The sequence below is a fragment of the Eurytemora carolleeae genome, unplaced genomic scaffold (genome assembly GCF_000591075.1).
Source record: "Eurytemora carolleeae unplaced genomic scaffold, Eaff_2.0 scaffold554, whole genome shotgun sequence".
Lineage (NCBI taxonomy): Eukaryota > Metazoa > Arthropoda > Copepoda > Calanoida > Temoridae > Eurytemora > Eurytemora carolleeae.
The window spans coordinates 15,230-35,766 of NW_019396483.1; the positions used below are offsets into that span (position 1 = coordinate 15,230).

A 20,537-nucleotide genomic window follows, 5' to 3' on the forward strand; every position below is an offset into this window, starting at 1 on the left:
ATATTTAGTGTTTTTCAGTGTACTCTAGTGCATGATATAAATGCTGTGTTATAACATACATACACAGATTGTTATACAACGATATAGAGATACAGGTACGGCTAGAGATGTAAAGTGTTATACAGAAATAAGCAATTTTTTATACAGTGTTACAAAAAGTTATACAGTGTTATATGTATAATGTATAATGATCAAATGTTTATAAAATTGTTTTTTTAGGAAGGTGTGCTGCCAAAAATAAAATTGTATTTTATATTTTATTTGAAGTTAACAACCAAAAAATATCCAAATTTGGATATTTTATTTTTATACTTTTTTTCAGATTAGTTTAAAGCACAGAGGGTCATAAATATTTATTACAAATTGCGTTTTGTTGCCTTGTAACTTGTAAGGCATGTTTATACTTGGTTAAAGCATGCATATTTGAAAAAACTAGAAAATCAAGACTTTATAGAACACAGGAAACATGGTAATTGCACAAGAGGAGAAGGGGGGGGATAATTGTAGATTTAAATATTCAAGATTATAGTAATGAATAAAAAGACACTCAAAATTATAAAGAAAAAAGTGTGAAAAAAGCAATATGAAATTTAGAAAGAAGCTTAGAAGATTGGAGAATTTAGATATAAAAGATAAAGAAGCTTAGAAGATTGGAGAATTTAGGTATATTAGAGAAGATTGGAGAATTTAGGTATATAAGATAAAGAAGCTTAGAAGATTGGCGAATTTATGTATATTAGAGAAGATTGGCGAATTTAGGTATATAAGAGAAGATTGGAGAATTTAGGTATATTAGAGAAGATTGGAAAATTTAGTTATATATGAGAAGATTGAAGAATTTAGGTATATGAGAAGATTTGAGAATGTAGGTATATAAGAGAAGATTGGAGAATTTAGGTATTTAAGAGAAGATTGGAGAATTTAGGTATTTAAGAGAAAGGGAGATACGTGTTTCAAATATTTTAGGGTTTACGAGCGAACAAAAGTTTAAGATTAAAAATTCAACAAAAAAATGAATTTGTGTATATAATGCAGTTTCATTTTTTTCCCAAAATGGACTCTCTTGATATATATAACGTATTTCAGAAATAAAAGAAACGACATGAAGACATTTATTAATTTATTCTTCCTCCTACCTCTAATAAATTCACAGGTAACGATTTTCTTAGTTTGAGAGGCAAGGTTGAAAAGTGCAACTTTATACTATTAAAAAGATAATGAATTTCGTGACCAAAACTGAAAACACCCAATTACAATTTTGAAGAAGAAAAAAGATCTAAACTTTTGGGAGGTCTATATATCTAACTGATAAAAAATGTCAAATCATTTTTTTCAGATTTGACAAAATGATAGTAGTAATAAATTATCTAAATAACTAAATAAATTTTTCTAATTTATCAAAATTTTGAATTGACAGGGCATGGTTCTAAACTTTGAATTGACAGGGATGTTCTAAACTTTGAATTGACAGGGTGGTTCTAAACTTTGAATTGATAGAGTGGTTCTAAACTTTGAATTGACAGGGTGTTTTCAAACTTTGAATTGACAGAGTGGTTCTAAACTTTGACTTGACAGGGTGGTTCTAAACTTTGAATTGACAGGGTTGTTCTAAACTTTGAATTGACAGGGATCTTCTAAACTTTGACTTGACAGGGTGGTTCTAAATTTTGAATTGACAGGGTGGTTCTAAACTTTGAATTGACAGGGTGGTTCTAAACTTTGAATTGACAGGGATGTTCTAAACTTTTAATTGACAGGGTGGTTCTGAGCATTGAATTGACAGGGTGGTTTTTATTGAACAGTGTTTGTCAAGTTTTATTAAATTAATGAAATTTTATGAAACAGGGTAATGTCAAATTTAACTAAATTATTGAAATTTTTTTGAAACAGCTAGGGTTTGTGTAATTTCATTAAACTATCAAAATTTTACAAACATGGGTTTTTCAAGTTTTACTAAAAAGTAAAAGATTTTATGAAACAGGGTGTGTCAGACTGTTTTCTTCCTACAGGGAAACCTGGAATATGTGCCCCTCTTGGACAATGCACACATCTCACAGATCTAATAGGTAACTATTTTTTGCTGTTTAGAATATTAATCACGACGAATTTTCAAATATGGAATAATCTAATCTAAGAGAATATCGTTGAAACAAACCACTGAGTTTGATTTTTACGTAGATATTAATTTAAGAAATTGTTAAACAAAGTGATGATGAAAATAAACCATATGAAACAATATTTCTTAACAGAAATATTGATATCTACAAAATTGCCTGACCCCATGTAGTAAACACACGCCATAACAAGTTCTCGAACGTATCTATCCAGGTATAATCTGTCCGCTATCAAACTCAACCAGGACTGAATCCCAGGCTCTAAATACCACACTACTTGAACCCCTGTACACTGTTTAGTTGATCCTTTATTGTATTTTAACCCCTATACACTGTTTAGTTGATCCGTGATTGTATTTGAACCCCTATACACTGTTTAGTTGATCCGTGATTGTATTTGAACCCCGGCCCTGTACACTGTTTAGTTGATCCATGATCGTATTTGAACCCCTATACACTGTTTAGTTGATCCGTGATTGTATTTGAACCCCTGTACACTGTTTAGTTGATCCGTGATTGTATTTAATACCCCTGTACACTGTTTAGTTAATCCGTGATTGTATTTGAACCCCTATACACTGTTTGCAGGGAACCTACAGAAACCTCTACCGAGAGATGTTTCCCTTTTATTAAGAGAATCTTTTTTCTGCAATAATCAAGGTAAACATTTTTGAATATTAACTTCTTACTTGAAGTTGAGCTGAGAATAGGGTTAAAGGGAGTGTAAGCCTAATTTCAAGTGACCCTGCATGCAAACATGGCATGATGACCGATTTTAACTGTAACCTTAAATGCTTTGTCTGATCAGTCATGAATTAGATATATACAATCTTTTTTGACTGTTTATTTTCATTTGTGGGTTCTCTGCAAAAGTGACTTTTAAGAAACATTGGTGAAATCATCAGAATTAAATAATATGACGAAAAACTACATTATCTTCCACATTTTTATCAAATTTTGGGTTTCAAGGATTCGTTGTAAATCGGGAATTGCCATCTTTGCATGGACAGTCACTAATAAATGCGTCATGACTTTGCGTTAGAGGCTCAGCTATATGATAGTACTAATAGTTATCTGAGAATTACATTTTCTTGACCTTGTCTTAGACACACGACGGTTTAATTAATAAATATTTGTTGTTTACGACAAGTAATTACTGTTCATTGTTTCTGGGGACGGTTTAATTAGTAAATATTTGTTGTTTAGGACATGTAATTGCTGATTATTGTCCTGGGGACGGTGAAATTAATAAATTTTTGTTGTTTAGGACAAGTAATTACTGTTTATTGTCCTGGGGACGGTTTAATTAATAAATATTTATTGTTTAGGACAAGTAATTACTGTTTATTGTCCTGGGGACGGTTTAATTAATAATATTTATTGTTTAGGACAAGTAATCACTGTTTATTGTCCGGGGGACGGTTTATAATTAATAAGTATTTATTGTTTAGGACAAGTAATTACTGTTTATTGTCCTGGGGACGGTTTAATTAATAAATATTTACTGTATAGGACAAGAAATTACTGTTTATTGTCCTGGGGACGGTGAAATTAAAAAATATTTATTGTTAAGGACTAATAATTACAGTTGAATTAATAAAAAAAATTTGTTTAGGACAAGTAATTACAGTTTGTTGTCCTCGGGGGACGGTTTTCTTAATGAATATTTATTGTTTAGGACAAGGAATTACAGTCTGTTGTCCTGGGGACGGTTTTCTTAATAAATATATATTGTTAAGGACAAGTAATTACAGTCTGTTGTCCTGGGGAAGGTGAAATTAATAAATATTTATTGTTTAGGACAAGTAATTACTGTTTACTGTCCTGGGGACGGTTTAATTAAAAATATGTATTGTTTAGGACAATTAATTACTGTTTATTGTCCTGGGGACGGTGAAATTAATAGATATTTATTGTTTTGGACAAGTAATTACTGATTATTGTCCTGAGGACAGTTTAATTAATAATATTTATTGTTTAGGACAAGTAATTACTGTTTATTGTCCTGGGGACGGTTTAATTAATAAAATAATTATTGTTTAGGACAAGGAATTACAGTTCGTTGTCCTCGGGGGACGGTTTCTTTATAAATATGTATTGTTAAGGACAAGGAATTACAGTTTGTTGTCCTGGGGACGGTCTAACTGTTAAAACCAAGGTTGAGGGGGAGAACAGGGGAGAATGCGGACTTCAGGTTTATACTTTTTTAAAGAGATAGCATGAGGGCCGTTAACTTGGGATATTGAACTTAAACTTGAGAATAAAATTTTACAATTATGCACAGTTTGGGTGATTTCCTAGTATTGGATTTTTGGACCCTATGTAGGTATGTTCAGGTTTACAAATATGGGGTTTACTGCTATATTTATTACAGATTAATTAAAATAACAGTATTTCGTACACAATAACCCTGAGGCAGAAGCCCAATGGAGTTACACGCGGCGTAGAACTCTCTCTCTCTGTTGATATCAAAATTGAAATCGACGACTGTGTTTCAAAAAAATAAAATCTGTGACTTGTTTATTACAGGATGGGATGTCTGCAGAATGTGTTTCCTATTTACAATGTTCTCCATTTGTTCAATTAATGGCAAACCTCAGGAAACCTCTCCCATCATCCTCACCCAGACTTATCCAGTTAGAAAACTTATTTTTTTACAATGGTCGGCGTTAATATCAATACAATGAAGAAGACTTTTCTATTTATGTTTCGTCTTTCAAATTCAAAGTTTAAATGATAAACAAAGAAAATCAAATGTCTATGTACGTGCTATTTATAATCTTGGCAGAAATCAAAAATAAAATCGAAAATCGTCTCCATTGTATTGATTTACACCACGACGACTGTATTTCTATTCCTTACAGTTGTAAAAACTCTGATTTAACAAGGGCAGTTTATTTCTGATTTACTATTTTGTATACAGTACACGATATAGTTTATGAAGTTTGGTGGTTAATAACAATCTTGTAAAAGAAAGAAGTGTATCTGTTCTGGTGATAATTTTACAATACGTTCACGATATACTGTCAAATGACCCTCGTATATTATCTAAAAGGGAGTGTTCCCGAAAATAATAAGGCTTACGGCGAAAAATAATCGCTTTTGATGCTACTAATCTTACTTCTATCTGTTGCGCCTATAAGGCGAAAATAGTAAAAAAAAAACGACTCATACCGAAGAACTTAGCGTCCATACAACTTCAAAAAGTTAATTGCAAAATACGACTCGGACCGTAAAAAAGTCAATTTAATTTCCAACAAATCATTCAGATTGAGATTGCTTCTATTCTTACTTCTATCTGTTAAGTCTATAAGGAGAAAATTGTTAAAAACTACTCATACCGAAGAACGTAGCGTCCATACAAATTCAGAAAGTTGCAATATACGACACGGATCGTAAAACAAACAGTTTAATTCCAAACAAATTATTCAGATATTACAACCTATAATCATCCATTTTTTTCCGAAACATTCGTATACGTATAGTTGATATTTCATTATATTTTTTATTTTTTATTATAATGTTTTGCTTACAACAAACTTGTTATTACGGCTGGCGCTGGATTTTCGAACATTCCTGGAAAGTATGAAAATTTCGTCTATCATCAAAAATCCTCGAAACAGGAATGAATGAAAATCCAGGAAAGAAAAAACTGTATATTATATTTGCAAGGAAACAGACTAAACAATAAAAATTTTCTACAATAGTTGTGGAAGTCTCATGCCCTTTGTGAGTAACCCTTTAAAATGTACATTATTATTATTATAGGTCGTCTTACCTTTGTGGAGTTGATACAGTGGGAGAGGAACCTTTACCTAAAGTTTGCTGTCCCTCTCAGGTAATACAAGGTTACCCAATACAGGGTTACCCAATACAGGGTTACCCAATACAGGGTTACCCAATACAGGGTTACCCAATACAAGGTTACCCAATACAGGGTTACCCAATACAGGGTTACCCAATACAAGGTTACCCAGTACAGGGTTACCCAATACAGGGTTACCCAGTACAGGGTTACCCAGTACAGGGTTATCCAGTACAGGGTTACCCAGTACAGGGTTACCCAATACAGGGTTACCCAGTACTGGGTTACCCAGTAAATGGTTACCCAGTACAGGGTTACCCAGTACAGAGTTACCCAATACAGGGTTACCCAATGCAGGGTTACCCAATACAGGGTTCCCCAATACAGGGTTACCCAATACAGGGTTACCCAATACAAGGTTACCCAATACAGGGTTACCCAATACAGGGTTACCCAATACAGGGTTACCCAATACAAGGTTACCCAGTACAGGGTTACCCAATACAGGGTTACCCAGTGGTTACCCAATACAGGGTTACCCAATACAGGGTTACCCAATACAGGGTTACCCAATACAGGGTTACACAATACAGGGTTACCCAATACAGGGTTACATATTACAGGGTTACCCAATACAGGGTTACCCAATACAGGGTTACCCAATACAAGGCTACCCAATACAGGGTTACCCAATACAGGGTTACCCAATACAGGGTTACCCAGTACAGGGTTACCCAATACAAGGTTACCCAATATAGGGTTACCCAATACAGGATTACCTAATACAGGGTTACCCAATACAGGGTCACCCAATACAGGGTTACCCAATACAAGGTTACCCAATACAGGGTTACCCAGTACAGGGTTACCCAGTACAGGGTTACCCAATACAGGGTTAACCAATACTACAGGGTTACCCAATACAGGGTTACCCAATACAGGGTTACCAAATACTACAGGGTTACCCAATTCTACAGGGTTACCCAATACAGGGTTACCCAATACAGGGTAACCCAATACAGGGTTGCCCAAAATAGGGTTACCCAATACATGGTTACCCAATACAAGGTTACCCAATACAGGGTTCCGCAATACAGGGGGGAGGTGTGCGGGTTGGTCGAGAACGTTTAAATATGCTGCTAATCTTTAACTGAAACTAAATTGTTTATTACAACTAGGCAATAAAGAAACCAGAACCAGAAGTTACGGCCACTACTTTGACGCCCCCTACTACTACAGACAGGTACATGCACTACACTCCTGACAGGTTTAAGGTGCCCCCTTCCACTAAAGACAGGTATATACGCACTACACTACAGACAGGTACAGGGCACCCTACCACCACTGACAGGTACAGGGCTACCTACCACCACTGACAGGTACAGGGCACCAACTACCACCACTGACAGGTACAGGGTGCCCCCTACCACTAGAGACAGGTACAGGGCACCCTACGAACTCTGACAGGTACAGGGCAACCTACCACTAGAGACAGGATAGAGACAGGTAAAGGGCGCCCTCTACCACTAGAGAAGGTACAGGGTGCCCCTACCACTAGAGACAGGTACAGGGTGCCCCCTACCACTAGAGACAGCTACAGGGTGCCCCCTACCTCTAGAGACAGGTATAGGGTGCCCCCTGCCACCACTGACAGGTACAGGATGCTCCCTACCACTAGAGACAGGTACAGGGTGCCCCCTACCACTAGAGACAGGTACAGGGTGCCCCCTACCACTAGAAACAGGTACAGGGCGCCCTCTACCACTAGAGACAGGTACAGGGTGCCCCCTACCACTAGAGATAGGTACAGGGTGCTCCCTACCACTAGAGACAGGTACAGGGTGCTCCCTACCACTAGAGACAGGTACAGGGTGCCCCCTACCACTAGAGACAGGTACAGGGTGCCCCCTACCACTAGAGACAGGTACAGGGTGCCCCCTACCACTAGAAACAGGTACAGGGCGCCCTCCCTACCACTAGAGACAGGTACAGGGTGCCCCCTACCACTAGAGACAGGTACAGGGTGCCCCCTACCACTAGAGACAGGTATGGGGTGCCCCCTACAACTAGAGACAGGTACAGGGTGCCCCCTACCACTAGAGACAGGTACAGGGTGCCCTTTACCACTACAGACAGGTACAGGGCGCCCCCTACCACTAGAGACAGGTACAGGGTGCCCCCTACCACAAGAGACAGGTACAGGGTGCCCCCTACCACAAGAGACAGGTACAGGGTGCCCCCTACCACAAGAGACAGGTACAGGGTGCCCCCTACCACAACAGGAAGGTACAGGGTGGCCCCGAGAAAATGATAGTAGTAAAACCGACTTGACGGTCGTCTTTGAATTAATAATCAAAATTATTGAAATATTGATGAAAATATCCTGTAATTTTAAAAGCACAAAAAAGGAGACCACAGTTGATAAATGGCAGGAATAGGGGTATCTTGTGATTATTGATTCAAACCAAAAGGTTGACAAATGAATGAGACTTTAGATATACATTGCAGAAACTCTGAAACTTTTTTGACATCCTCGAGAAGCCTCTCCGCCTCACAAGATATGAAGTTCAACTATTAGAACATAGTTCAATTACTTCTTTTTATTAATTCTGATCTCAGGTTTGCCAATTATCCCGGGAGATCGCTGCTCGCCAACTCTGCTAGTTGTGGGATTTCACTCAGGAAAAGATCAAATATTTTAAACCTATGCATTTCCAGAAAAATTCTACGACCATGAAAATTTCAAAGGAACTGATTACTTGCCTCGAACCAAGGTTAAATAATAAGTCAGGTTACTCTCGATGCGCGCCAATGTACAGAAAATGTTGTCTCCTAAGATTGATAGATAAAAACCTAATATGACGTCACTCTCGTCTCTATAATCAGTGACGTCATATCGGGGTTTTGTCTATCTATCTATCGTAGGAGACGAAATTTTTCGTACATCGCATCGAGAGTAACCAACCTTATTATACATTTCCTAGCTTCAAATTCAATAATTTACATATTCATAAATTTTTCTGCATTATATATCTTCCAGGAAGGATTGTCAGCAATTAGATCTTTTTTAACAGTTCTGAAAAGAGGATTGTTGGAGGTCAAAATGCAGATCTTGGTCAATATCCTTGGCTGGTCAACCTAGGGTACAGGCAGGTACAGATGGAAATTAATTTGGTTAGTTCTTGCTTCTTTTTTGTCTTTATTTGCTTTCAGCGTCAAAGTTTGACAAAAAGATTGGAAAATTAATTGTTTACTATCTGAGTGGAATAATGCAATTCCGTAAATTTGTATGGACGCTACTCTCTTTGATATAAGTCATTTTTTAACCATTTCCTTCTTATATGACAGATAGAAATCAAATTAGTGTCAATTCAATTCAATTCAATTCAAGCCTGTACCCGCTATCACTTTTCGCGAACACTCCCTTTAAGTTGTAAATTTTGAGTTTTATTTATCTATTTGTTAAATTTTAATTGAACTTTAGAATTGAATTTTCTTTTTGACGCTGTTGGAAATTAAATTTATTTAGTTCAATAAATCAATATTATTTTTAGAACGGAGGTTCAAATAATCTTTTCAAATGTGGAGGAACTCTAATAGGTTTGTAATAGGGCTTCCAATCGGAATTTCGTTGCGCGGAATTGCGCGGAATTGCGCGGAATTGCGCGCAACTGTTCGGAATTGTGCGCAACTGTTCGGAATTGTGCGCAACTGTTCTCAAATTGCGCGGAATTGTGCGGAGTTTACAGGGCTAACAATTTCGCGAAAGTAAAATCCACTTGAGTCGGAAACCCTAGTTTGTAATCATTTAAATCTGTGGGGGTTTAACTGATAAAATGAATCAAAGGAATTTAGTCATCGGCACTAGCTTTGATTTTCTAATCCCTATTTCGTTGCAACGCAATGTGGTGTAAACCTTTGTTATTTCAAACTTAGATTATTTGAACCAACAGAATTATAGTTTGCAATAATTTAGTTGCATTCCTACAGCCTAGGATAGCAGAGCTCTGTTAGAAAGCTCTCTGCACTATTTGCAAAGGACAATGAGAAATGTGGCTGCACATATGGAGGGAGGGAAGGCCAAGCGACCCTGAACCCCGTGCTCAATTAGCTAGCCTCCTTCTTGACTAAAGTACCCATGGCCGGGGTACTAAGTCAAGAAAAAGAAATAACAAAGAGTTAACATGACTAATACTAATCCGGTTTTATATATCCACTCCGAAAAGATAACCTACAGATTAATTCCCATAATATAGGGATTGGAAAATCAGAGTTTGTGGCAAAAAAAAAGTCAATGCCTTCAATACAAATACAATTGTTTAAACTTTTTTATTTTAAGGGAAAAGACACGTGATTACAGCAGCCCATTGTGTTACACAGCTACCAAAGTAATAGTTACATCAATTTTTGACAACGACCAAGAAATAAATATGAAAAAGTTTTGAGTTAGATCAAAAAATAAAAATGCAACTTTATAAAGCCTTTTACCTGTTCGAAAAATTAGGAACTAAAAAATGTTCGACTGGAGCAACTTTTGAATCCTTTTGTATCAGGGATCGTTAATCTTAAGCGCGTGATCTCAATATCAATTGTTGGCACTTTAAAATTTGAGGATAAATGCTTTATCCCTCAATAAAATCAATCAATCAATCATAAGATGGAGATCAATGGTTGATCCCGAGATGCATGAGATGGAGATCAATACTTGATGGATCCCGAGATTCATGAGATCGAGATCAATGGTTGATCTCGAGAATAACAACGCAAAAGCTCTGACTCTGATAACTGCAGCCAACCATTCCTCAAAAAATGCAAATTAATGTTTTTATGATTTAATATTCAACTATTAAATTGAATATTACTTTAATATTAAACTTGAATTTTTTTAGAGGATTTGATCTAAGTGTTGTTCGTGTTGGAGAGTATGATTTATCAATGGTAAAATATTGATGAAAATATCCTGTAATTTTAAAAGATAAAAATAATGATAATAATAATAATAATAATTTGTTCTGCTAACGCCGTTAATAAAATAGAGATCTTGAAAAAACTAACGGTAACTATTGAAAAAACGGAAACTACTGCTAACAAAACGAACGTTCGACATTTTTCTCACCTTTAATACTAACAGTTACCTGAAGTTAAATGTATGCAGTGGTTTGAACGAACCGTTATATTACCGGCTTGAAAAAAGTGTGAAAGTGGTTGACCTAATTTAGAGGTTTATACTACATTGGGTTGCAAAGATATAGGAATTAGAATATTAAAGATTGTGTAAATTCAGGATGTTGATTGTGATTCTGATAATTTCTGCAGCCCTCCTCCTCAGGATATGCAGGGAACACACCAGTTTTATAGAAAATAGAACATATTCATTAAACATTTTTAAAATAAAAAATAATAATTAGATTTTAATCATAATAACTATAGTGAAAGGTTTTGTATATGAAAAGATCCCTTTGAAAAGTCCAAAATTTTAATTTTATATTGTGGAGATAAAAAAAAAAGACTTGGTCAGACCTCATGGAAATTTTCCATTGGAATCGAATGACGACTGTTTGTGAATAACTGTGAGAATACCCAATTTCAAAAATCTTAAAAATGTTACGTCTGCATAGTTTATAAAAATGGTAAAAGGCTTTAATTTTTCGCAAAATAAGCCATAAAGTGGAATTTTATACAATATTATGCTATGTTATGCAACATAAACAAGAAAGTTCTAAACTTTAATAACATACAAAATTTTCTGCTAATTACATTATCTGGACACTAAATCAAAAATCCTTTACTTGACGACCTTGAAATTGTCACTCAATTCCCATTTTGGTTGAAAATTGTTTATTTTACTCTAACACCATAATCAAACGGAGTACTAACACCAACTGACATTTATTTTAAATTCTATGGTACAGTTAATATTAATGAACGTGTAATTACAAGTTTTAAGTATTTATTGATAAACATTAAAGTTTAATCGCAATAGAGGTTTGACGTAGATTATTTACAATTGTAATTAGGTTACTGCAATGTACAACGTAATATATCTAGGTGTTTTCAGGTTTATAAATATGAGGTTTGCTACGATATTTATTACATGTTTAATGGCTTACTTAATGATTTGACAAAGAAAGCAGAATCATAAATATAATTAAACAGACAAAAGAAATTTGGTAAAATAGACTCTGAAGTCTCATCTGTTGTGAGTTGTGACTACCACTGTACTTGAAATAAAAAAGTATTTTGAAATGTTTGGATAAGCTAGGATAAACTGGTCTGGGTGAAAGGTTGAGGAAGTATACAGTCATGAAAGCTACGGGAAACCAGCCAGTTTTCAGAACGATATTGCCATCATTAAGGTTACCTTTAATTACATTTTTAAACTGATAACTAGAACATTCTGGAACAGGAAGACGACGACTTTTGGAATAAAGATATTACAGGGTTACCCGCAAAGGTTGAGACTTCAGGATTGTATGAAATGTATACTGTCTGTTTCCTTATAGTTTAACTTCTCACTTTCTTTGACAAGTCATTTAAAAACCCATTAAAAGACTCTATGAAGTCACTAAAAAAACCTTAAAAAGACTCAATGAAGTCATTAAAGAAACATTAAAAGACTCTATTAAGGATCGAAAACTTTAACATTGTGATCATCATTTTGAAAAGTTTTCAGTCGTCTTTACAGTCTGATCTTTTGTGGGTAACCCTGTACTTAAAAAGCCAAATAAACATCGAATACAGGAGTTGTGCAGTGTAAACAGACTCATTTAGTTTAATTAATAATGTAATACAGTACTAACCCAGAACTTATCAAAATAATTTATAATATTTCGACGTTTTCTAAATCTGTTATGCAAACAGAATCCTGGAAATATTTAGTTTTTTAATAATTATTTAGCTCTTTAAAACTGTTCCCACATATGTCATAGCGATCCATTATTTTTCCAATTTCGTTGATTTGTATAATAAACATGATGTCATGATGTCCCAATAAACATGGAAATTCAGTGACGAATTCTTATGTCGTCTTTGTAATGAATTAGCATTGCAATACCTGATTTAAAAAGCCATAATATTATATCTGCTAGAGTTTATTGTATGAAAAAGGTAAATGGTTGTAAAGATGTGTCTATAATGTCTCTGCAAGATAACAGTGAGGACGGACAAGTTTATAACTCTGTTTGTATACTGTAATAGGTTGTACAACCAGATGCAGTCAAAACAAAAACAAAAAAATTGTAAACATAGCAGACGAAAATCTTACGGATTACAGCTTTCTCAGTAGGTATCACTTTCCTAAGTCAAAGAATTATTTAAACAGACGATATCGAATACGTCATTAAATTCCCATGTTTATTGGGACACCCTGTAGTAAAAAAAAACATTCAAAAGTTGTCAAGAAGACATTTTATAGATTCTTTCGATGTTTCAGAAGTTCTGGGTTAAATTGAAAGTTATCAGAAAACTATTTACGTTGTAACAACATTAAAAAAAAACATCTGAGTAATAAGTAAGGTTGTAAGAGTAATGTCGACTTCCTATTTTACAACTTTCTGGTTCTTAGCTTGGGAACCCAGCGTGCCCCAGGGGAGTCATAGTTAGTCCCACTGTTTACACGCCAATGTCGTAAATTACGATTTTTGTTATTTTTTCCCGCGTGGACTACTCAACTAAGAATCTCAAAACCAATCTAAGAATGTTTCTGTGGGTCTCCAGGAGTTCCCCAATTAAAATTTGAAAGAAATCGATCCAGGGTTCATGAGTTATGATCGGACAAACAAACAGAGATTACAACTTTAAATTTAGACATAGCTTGGAAACCCAGCGCTGACAAGGTTACTAAAAGTTACTCCCGCCGTTTACCCGCACTTGAACGATTTTACCGGGAAATTAAATTTTCGCTATTAAAGTTGACCCACTCAACTAAGAATCTCAAAACCAAGCCAATTACATTCCCGTGGGTCTACCGAGTTTTTCATTAAAATTTTTAGGCAAATCGGTCCAGGGGTGCCTGAGTTATGATCGGACAAACAAAAAAACAGACAAACAGAGATTATAACTTTATATATATGTAGATAATGTCACTTTCTTGTTAATGAGCCATTTTCAAAAGTCCCGAATTTTTTATTTTAATCTTAAAATATTTTTTTGCTTGGCTTCCAAATAAATAAAAGGGATGCTGTTATAAAATAAAATAAAATGTTGATAATGGTTCAAATAAAATTACGTTGTCCATCCTTTTGTAGTTGAACAACACAATTTAGAGTTTTTATGAAAAAAATTTTTATTCCAACTTATGCCAAAGAAAAATCTTTGAAAAGTTTATGATAAACAGAATAAAAAATAGCTTATTTTCAGTTGAAAAAAGAAGTTGAAATTAATGATTTTGTATCTCCGATCTGTTTGCCATACACGCATGACAAGGAGGATTATCTCAGTAAAAGGTATTAATCAATTTTTCAATCAATAATCAATCAATCAATTAATCAGCAAGTTAGACAATATATTTTTAAATCATCCAATCAATCAATCAATCAATTTAAAAATAAACAATTTTAAGCAATAACCCAATTTTTATAAATATCCCACCAATCAATTAATCAATCATATAAACATCAATATATTATTAAACTACACGATCAATCAGTAATTCAATTGATAAGTCAGTCATACAAACCGAATAATCAATCAATCAGTCATAGTTAATAACCAACTGTACAGCGGGTACATCCAGTCCACGGGCCATAACACCTGTCGCCACCAGGACAGGATACTTACCCGTCCTGAAGTCGTATAAAGCCTCCTCACGTTCACACTGAGAACGCTTGCCAAAAATGTTATTTGACCATTAAAAAATTATTCTTTAGTTAATCAAATAAGCAAAAGTATAATTCTTAGAAAAATTACAATGTTATTAATCAATTTTGAAACATATTTTAGTGTTTGAGAAACATAATAAAATGAAAAATACGAAGACAAGTAGGTGTACACTGTACAGTGTTCAAATACAAACTATTTGACTCCATCAAGGATCCAAATATAATAACATAAAATTATTAGGGCCAAGTCCAAGTTCAAATTTTTGTGTGTAACGAATATTAGGCATACAAAAAATTTGAAAAGAAAATTCAAAAATATTTTTGAGAACAAATAAGAAAATTCCACGAATCAAATTTTTAAAAATATTTTTTTGAAAAATTCTTTGGACTTTTTATTTTAGAATATTCGTTTATTTTAAGTATTACAATTAACTTAGAATTCTTATCTGGAAAGTATTGTGGATATCGAGATCAATTCTTTTTCTCGATCTTTTGTTAATCTGCAGATTAATTTGATATTTATTCGTTAAGCATTGATCCTCAAGTCAAAAGTGCACGCAACGGATATCGAGATCTGTGGATCCGGATTATGAGTATCCAACTCAAAAGTTTCCAGCTCAGGTCTAATAAAATGAAGAGATAAAATCAATTATTTAGAATAAATACAGACAACGGAGAACTAGAACTACAAATAGAGGTGGCCGGCTGGGGTGCTACAAATAAGGTGATAGTTGTATATTACAGAGATTGTCAAAATAAAGTGGAATATGAGGATCTAACCTGCAAAGGGTCGATTTTTTTCAAGGACAAATTTGCCATAGTGTAAGATGAGCAAATGTTTCTAACTTTTTATTCTAAACATTTGCGTTCCTTATATTATGTCATCCACCCTAAAAGAAAAAAATATTTGCAGAAAACGGCCCCAAAAACAATCCAAAAGCGAAACAATCGTTCTTCCATTTTTTTATAGGATAAATTTTAACACATTTTACTAGAAGAGGTTCATTCGTTTTGCGTACTGTACCGGTTTGCCTTTATACAAAGTCTGTAATTGTACTGTACAGCTTGTTCTAGCTAGTCAATAGGCGGCCCGGTACTTAAATTGTACTGTACAGCTTGTTCTAGCTGGTCAATAGGCGGGGCCCGGTACTTGAATTGTACTGTACAGCTTGTTCTAGCTGGTCAAGAGGCGGCCCGGTACTTGAATTGTACTGTACAGCTTGTTCTAGCTTGTCAATAGGCGGCTCGGTACTTGAATTGTACTGTACAGCTTGTTCTAGCTTGTCAATAGGCGGCCCGGTACTTGAATTGTACTGTACAGCTTGTTCTATCTTGTCAATAGGTGGCTCGGTACTTGAATTGTACTGTACAGCTTGTTCTAGCTTGTCAATAGGCGGCCCGGTACTTGAATTGTACTGTACAGCTTGTTCTATCTTGTCAATAGGCGACCCGGTACTTGAATTGTACTGTACAGCTTGTTCTCGCTGGTCAATAGTCGGCCCTGTACTTGAATTTAAAAATATTTAGGTTGGGAGGGATCCAGCAAATATTTTACAGTTCCTAGATGTTAATATTTAGGTTGGGAGGGATCCAGCAAATATTTTACAGTTCCTAGATGTTAATGTCACAGACTCAGAACAATGCAAGGTAGATATTAAGGAAATATATCTTTAAAAAACAATATCTGTTTAGATAAGTTAGAAAAATGTTTACACTTTTTTATCGCTTAATGATAAGTTTGGGAGATTTTGTGGAACAAAAAATAATTGCGAAAATTCCAAAAAAAAAAATTGAAAATTGAAAGTTTTCATTTAGACAAAGATGCTCAATGTCTTTGCATTTAGATTAAAACATTGAATTTGCAATTATTTATAATTCATTTATAATTCATAAATATCATAATTATATACTTTCTACACATATTTAATGAATGGCGTACGGTTTGAATGATGAATAATAGTTTGCAAAATATATATCACCTATTCCATTTAAAGTATTTGTTAAATCTAGTAAGACAAAATTTTAAATTAAAAAAGTGTTTAAAAGCTGTGATTTTATCATAAAGCTAGGAGCACCTTTTCCTTTTTTGATTTTTTCTTTTTAAAGTCAATTATCTATCAATAAGAGATTTTTTGCACAGTCTTTTGCTGGCCTCGAAATTTAGGATTCCACAGGGTTTTGCTAACTACCTGGGTTTCGAACAGGATATTGCTGGGCTCATGGCTGCATGCCATCTTCCCCCCCTCCCTCATTCCAATATTTTCTGGTTATCACTTATCGTTTTTTTCTAGAATATCTACTCAACACGTGGAGGTGTTCTCACAGATACCCAGATATGTGCAGGAGGAGAGAAGGGGAAGGTAAAGAAAGGAATTAAGTCTTTGCCACCAACTCAGAGTTTTTAATCTCAATAAAGGAACTGAGTTCTTTCCACAAACTTAAATTTTCTTATCCTTATATTTCTTCAGAACTTCATCTTCATGATATTTCAAACTTAGACAATCTGATCCAACAGAATTCATAGTTTGAAATATCAAAGGTCTACAGCATCAGGTTGCGGAGATGGAAAGATTTAAAAATAAGAGTTTGTTATAAGAATTCAGCTCCTTTGCAACCCAATGTTGTAAATCTTGGATATTTCAAACTTTGAATTCTGGTAAATCAAATACATGTTATAGGTTTACATCATCAGGTTTTTAAGGTATAGGGATTAAAAGTAAACTTTTGAAAGTTTCAATATAAGAATAAATATTAAATAAAATTAAATTTCCAAGTTTTAATGTTCTCTAATAAGGGAAAGTTTGTAGTTATATTTGGGTATACAGCATTACAAAGGGGAGGAAAAAGATGATTTTTTAATGATGGGGGGGGGGGTGAAAATTTGATTTTATCGTTTTTCATAGATTCCTTGCTTTTCCAAGAAAATATACACCCCTGCATAATTTATATAAATATATTCATGTCCATGTTTTAGGATTCCTGTGTAGGAGATAGTGGTTCTGCTTTGATGAGGAATAATCTTTCCAAATTCCCAGATCAGTGGGAGATAATTGGAGTGGTCAGCTTCGGTCCCAGGTTTCTTTATTTTCTAAATTCCCAGAACAGTACAGGAGATAATTGGTGTAGTCAGCTTCGGGCCCAGGTTCTTTATTTTCTTAATTCCCAGACCAGTGGGAGATAATTGGAGTAGTCAGCTTCGGGCCCAGGTTTCTTTATTTTCTAAATTCCCAGAACAGTGGGAGATAATTGGAGTAGTCAGCTTCGGGCCCAGGTTTCTTTATTTTCTTAATTTCCAGATCAGTACAGGAGATAATTGGAGTAGTCAGGTTCGGGCCAAGGTTTCTTTATTTTCTTAATTCCCAGAACAGTGGGAGATAATTGGAGTAGTCAGCTTCGGACCCAGGTTTCTTTTGTTTCTTAATTTCCAGACCAGTACAGGAGATAATTGGAGTAGTCAGCTTCGGGCCAAGGTTTCTTCATTTTCTAAATTCCCAGATCAGTGCAGGAGATAATTGGAGTGGTCAGCTTCGGGCCCAGGTTTCTTTAGTTTCTAAATTTCCAGACCAGTGCAGGAGATAATTGGAGTAGTCAGCTTCGGGCCCAGGTTTCTTTAGTTTCTTAATTCCCAACAGTGGGAGATAATTGGAGTAGTCAGCTTCGGGCCAAGGTTTCTTTAGTTTCTAAATTCCCAGAACAGTGGGAGATAATTGGAGTAGTCAGCTTCGGGCCAAGGTTTCTTTATTTTCTTAATTCCCAGACCAGTGCAGGAGATAATTGGAGTAGTCAGCTTCGGGCTGGAAACCCACATTTAAGCAATTTAATACTTTTTGACAATTGTTATTAACAAGTAGCAAGTATCAATGTATTATTGAAAATTGTCCTGTCTGTATTCTAATCATATTTGCTGTATTTCATGTTCAGCTCACTGTTATTCAATTTTAAACTGAAAAAGTACGTATTTTTATTCCACAATTTTTTTTAGTCCCATTGATCAACTGAACTATAACATTGATAACCGGAAGACTTTGAAACAGGACACCTTTTAGAATTAAGTTACCAACTTTAAAAAGTCTAATGATCATTAGACACAGCAATTGTGCAGTGCATTGTGATCATTACTAAATCAAGTCATTCAATAAGTTTCTAGTAAAACTAATTACTTTGTGAGTTATGACAACATCAAATACACTTATGTATTGCTTTAATGTCGTCTTCCTATTCCGTTGTTTTCACTGTATTGCATATAATCATTGCTTGTCGGTTTGTATGTTTGTTTGCTTTTAATCGATAAACGTCTAAACAGCTGAACTGATCGGGCCAAATTTTTGTGTAGGACCTTACATGACCCCAGGGAAGGTTTATGGACCATCAAAATTGGAGAACTAAATTCTGGAAAATAGTTGGAATTTTAATATTTTTAAAATGCCCCAATTCGATAAGAAAAATTCCACCAAATTTGTAAATAATTTAAAATGGCCGACAACGCAACAGATAAAAGCTAAACTTATTAACAGGAAGGGGGCGCGAAGCGTCCTAAAAACTTGTAATCAAATTTTTAAGATGCTAGAAATGTTTTTTTATCAACAATTTAAAAAAATATTTTTAGGTTGTGTGGTACTGAGGGGGTACCAGGAGTTTACACTAGAGTTAACAGCTATATTGACTGGATCCTAGAGACTGTCGCAAAATAGAACAATTATGTTAATTATCCATAGAAATAATACTCTTAAAAATATTTCCAGAGCTGGGAACTTTTGTATTGGATACTTATTACAACGATCACTTGATCTCGGTAGCCAAAGTTTAAGTACTATTAATTTAAGGATCAATGCTCTGTTCTATTCAGATACGGGATCTTTAGTTTGATCTCAATATCAACAACACAAGAGTTCCCAGTTGCTGCAGTTTATAGTTTCCATGCTTGTAAAAAAAATCAATAAATATATTTTAGTCAGCTATATTTTCTGTCTCAAAAATATTTAGAATATTAGCTAGTTCGTGGTGGTCAATAGCATAAATATGTAGAATATTAGCTAGTTCGTGGTGGTCAATAGCAAAAATATGTAGAATGTTAGCTAGTTCGTGGTGGTCATTAGCAACAATATTTAGAATATTAGCTAGTTCGTGGTGGTCAATAGCAAAAATATTTAGAATATTAGCTAGTTCGTGGTGGTCAATAGCAAAAGTATGTAGAATATTAGCTAGTTCGTGGTGGTCAATAGCAAAAATATGTAGAATATTAGCTAGTTCGTGGTGGTCAATCGCAAAATTATGTAGAATGTTTGCTAGTTCGTGGTGGTCAATAGCATAAATATTTAGAATATTAGCTAGTTCGATGTAGAATATTAGCTAGTTCGTGGTGGTCAATAGCATAAATATTTAGAATATTAGCTAGTTCGCGGTGGTCAATAGAATAAATCAGTTTCCTAACCTTTAATGGTTTTCGAACTTTCTGACAGTTCTAACATTTCAGAACAATGTTCGGTAAAAGTTTGATTTTGTGAAACAGGAAAATATTTTTACCCTAAAATGTTCGTAAAACGAACCAGCAAAAAAGAACAGTTTCTAGTTCTTTTTTTGCTTCGCCTCTTCGTGTTATAATTCTACAGTGTGTAGGAAAAGAAAATGTTTTAGGTTTGTTTGTAAGCGCGTATACAGGGTGTTCCGATAAACATGGGAATGAGAGACTGCTTGAATATCGTCTTTGATTTTCGATATTTGATAAATGACATAAAATGCATCAAAAAATGATTTAAGGTCTAGTGAGCGGGAGAAGGCGGCCATAAGCCACAACATTTT

General features: G+C 34.6%; 1 protein-coding gene across 2 annotated transcripts; it reads left to right on the forward strand.

Annotated features, from left to right (window-relative positions):
• The first annotated feature begins 1,075 nt into the window (after nucleotides 1-1,075).
• On the forward strand, nucleotides 1,076-19,698 carry LOC111704104 (venom protease). Of its 2 annotated transcripts, XM_023476239.1 has the most exons (20): nucleotides 1,076-1,153; nucleotides 1,982-2,066; nucleotides 2,703-2,774; nucleotides 4,220-4,308; nucleotides 4,644-4,750; nucleotides 5,883-5,952; nucleotides 7,098-7,162; nucleotides 8,539-8,601; nucleotides 8,994-9,072; nucleotides 9,474-9,519; nucleotides 10,259-10,307; nucleotides 10,809-10,857; nucleotides 11,204-11,257; nucleotides 12,204-12,275; nucleotides 14,278-14,363; nucleotides 15,396-15,462; nucleotides 16,317-16,385; nucleotides 17,030-17,098; nucleotides 17,713-17,813; nucleotides 19,345-19,698. In XM_023476239.1, exons 1-20 carry the CDS (start codon nucleotides 1,103-1,105, stop codon nucleotides 19,427-19,429), a joined length of 1,428 nt encoding a protein of 475 aa, XP_023332007.1. In that variant the 5' UTR covers nucleotides 1,076-1,102; the 3' UTR covers nucleotides 19,430-19,698. The 2 variants fall into 2 exon arrangements, with proteins under 2 accessions (XP_023332007.1, XP_023332008.1); XM_023476240.1 differs by lacking the exons at nucleotides 17,030-17,098; nucleotides 17,713-17,813; nucleotides 19,345-19,698 and having other exon boundaries at nucleotides 16,266-16,327.
• Nucleotides 19,699-20,537: the final 839 nt, after the last annotated feature.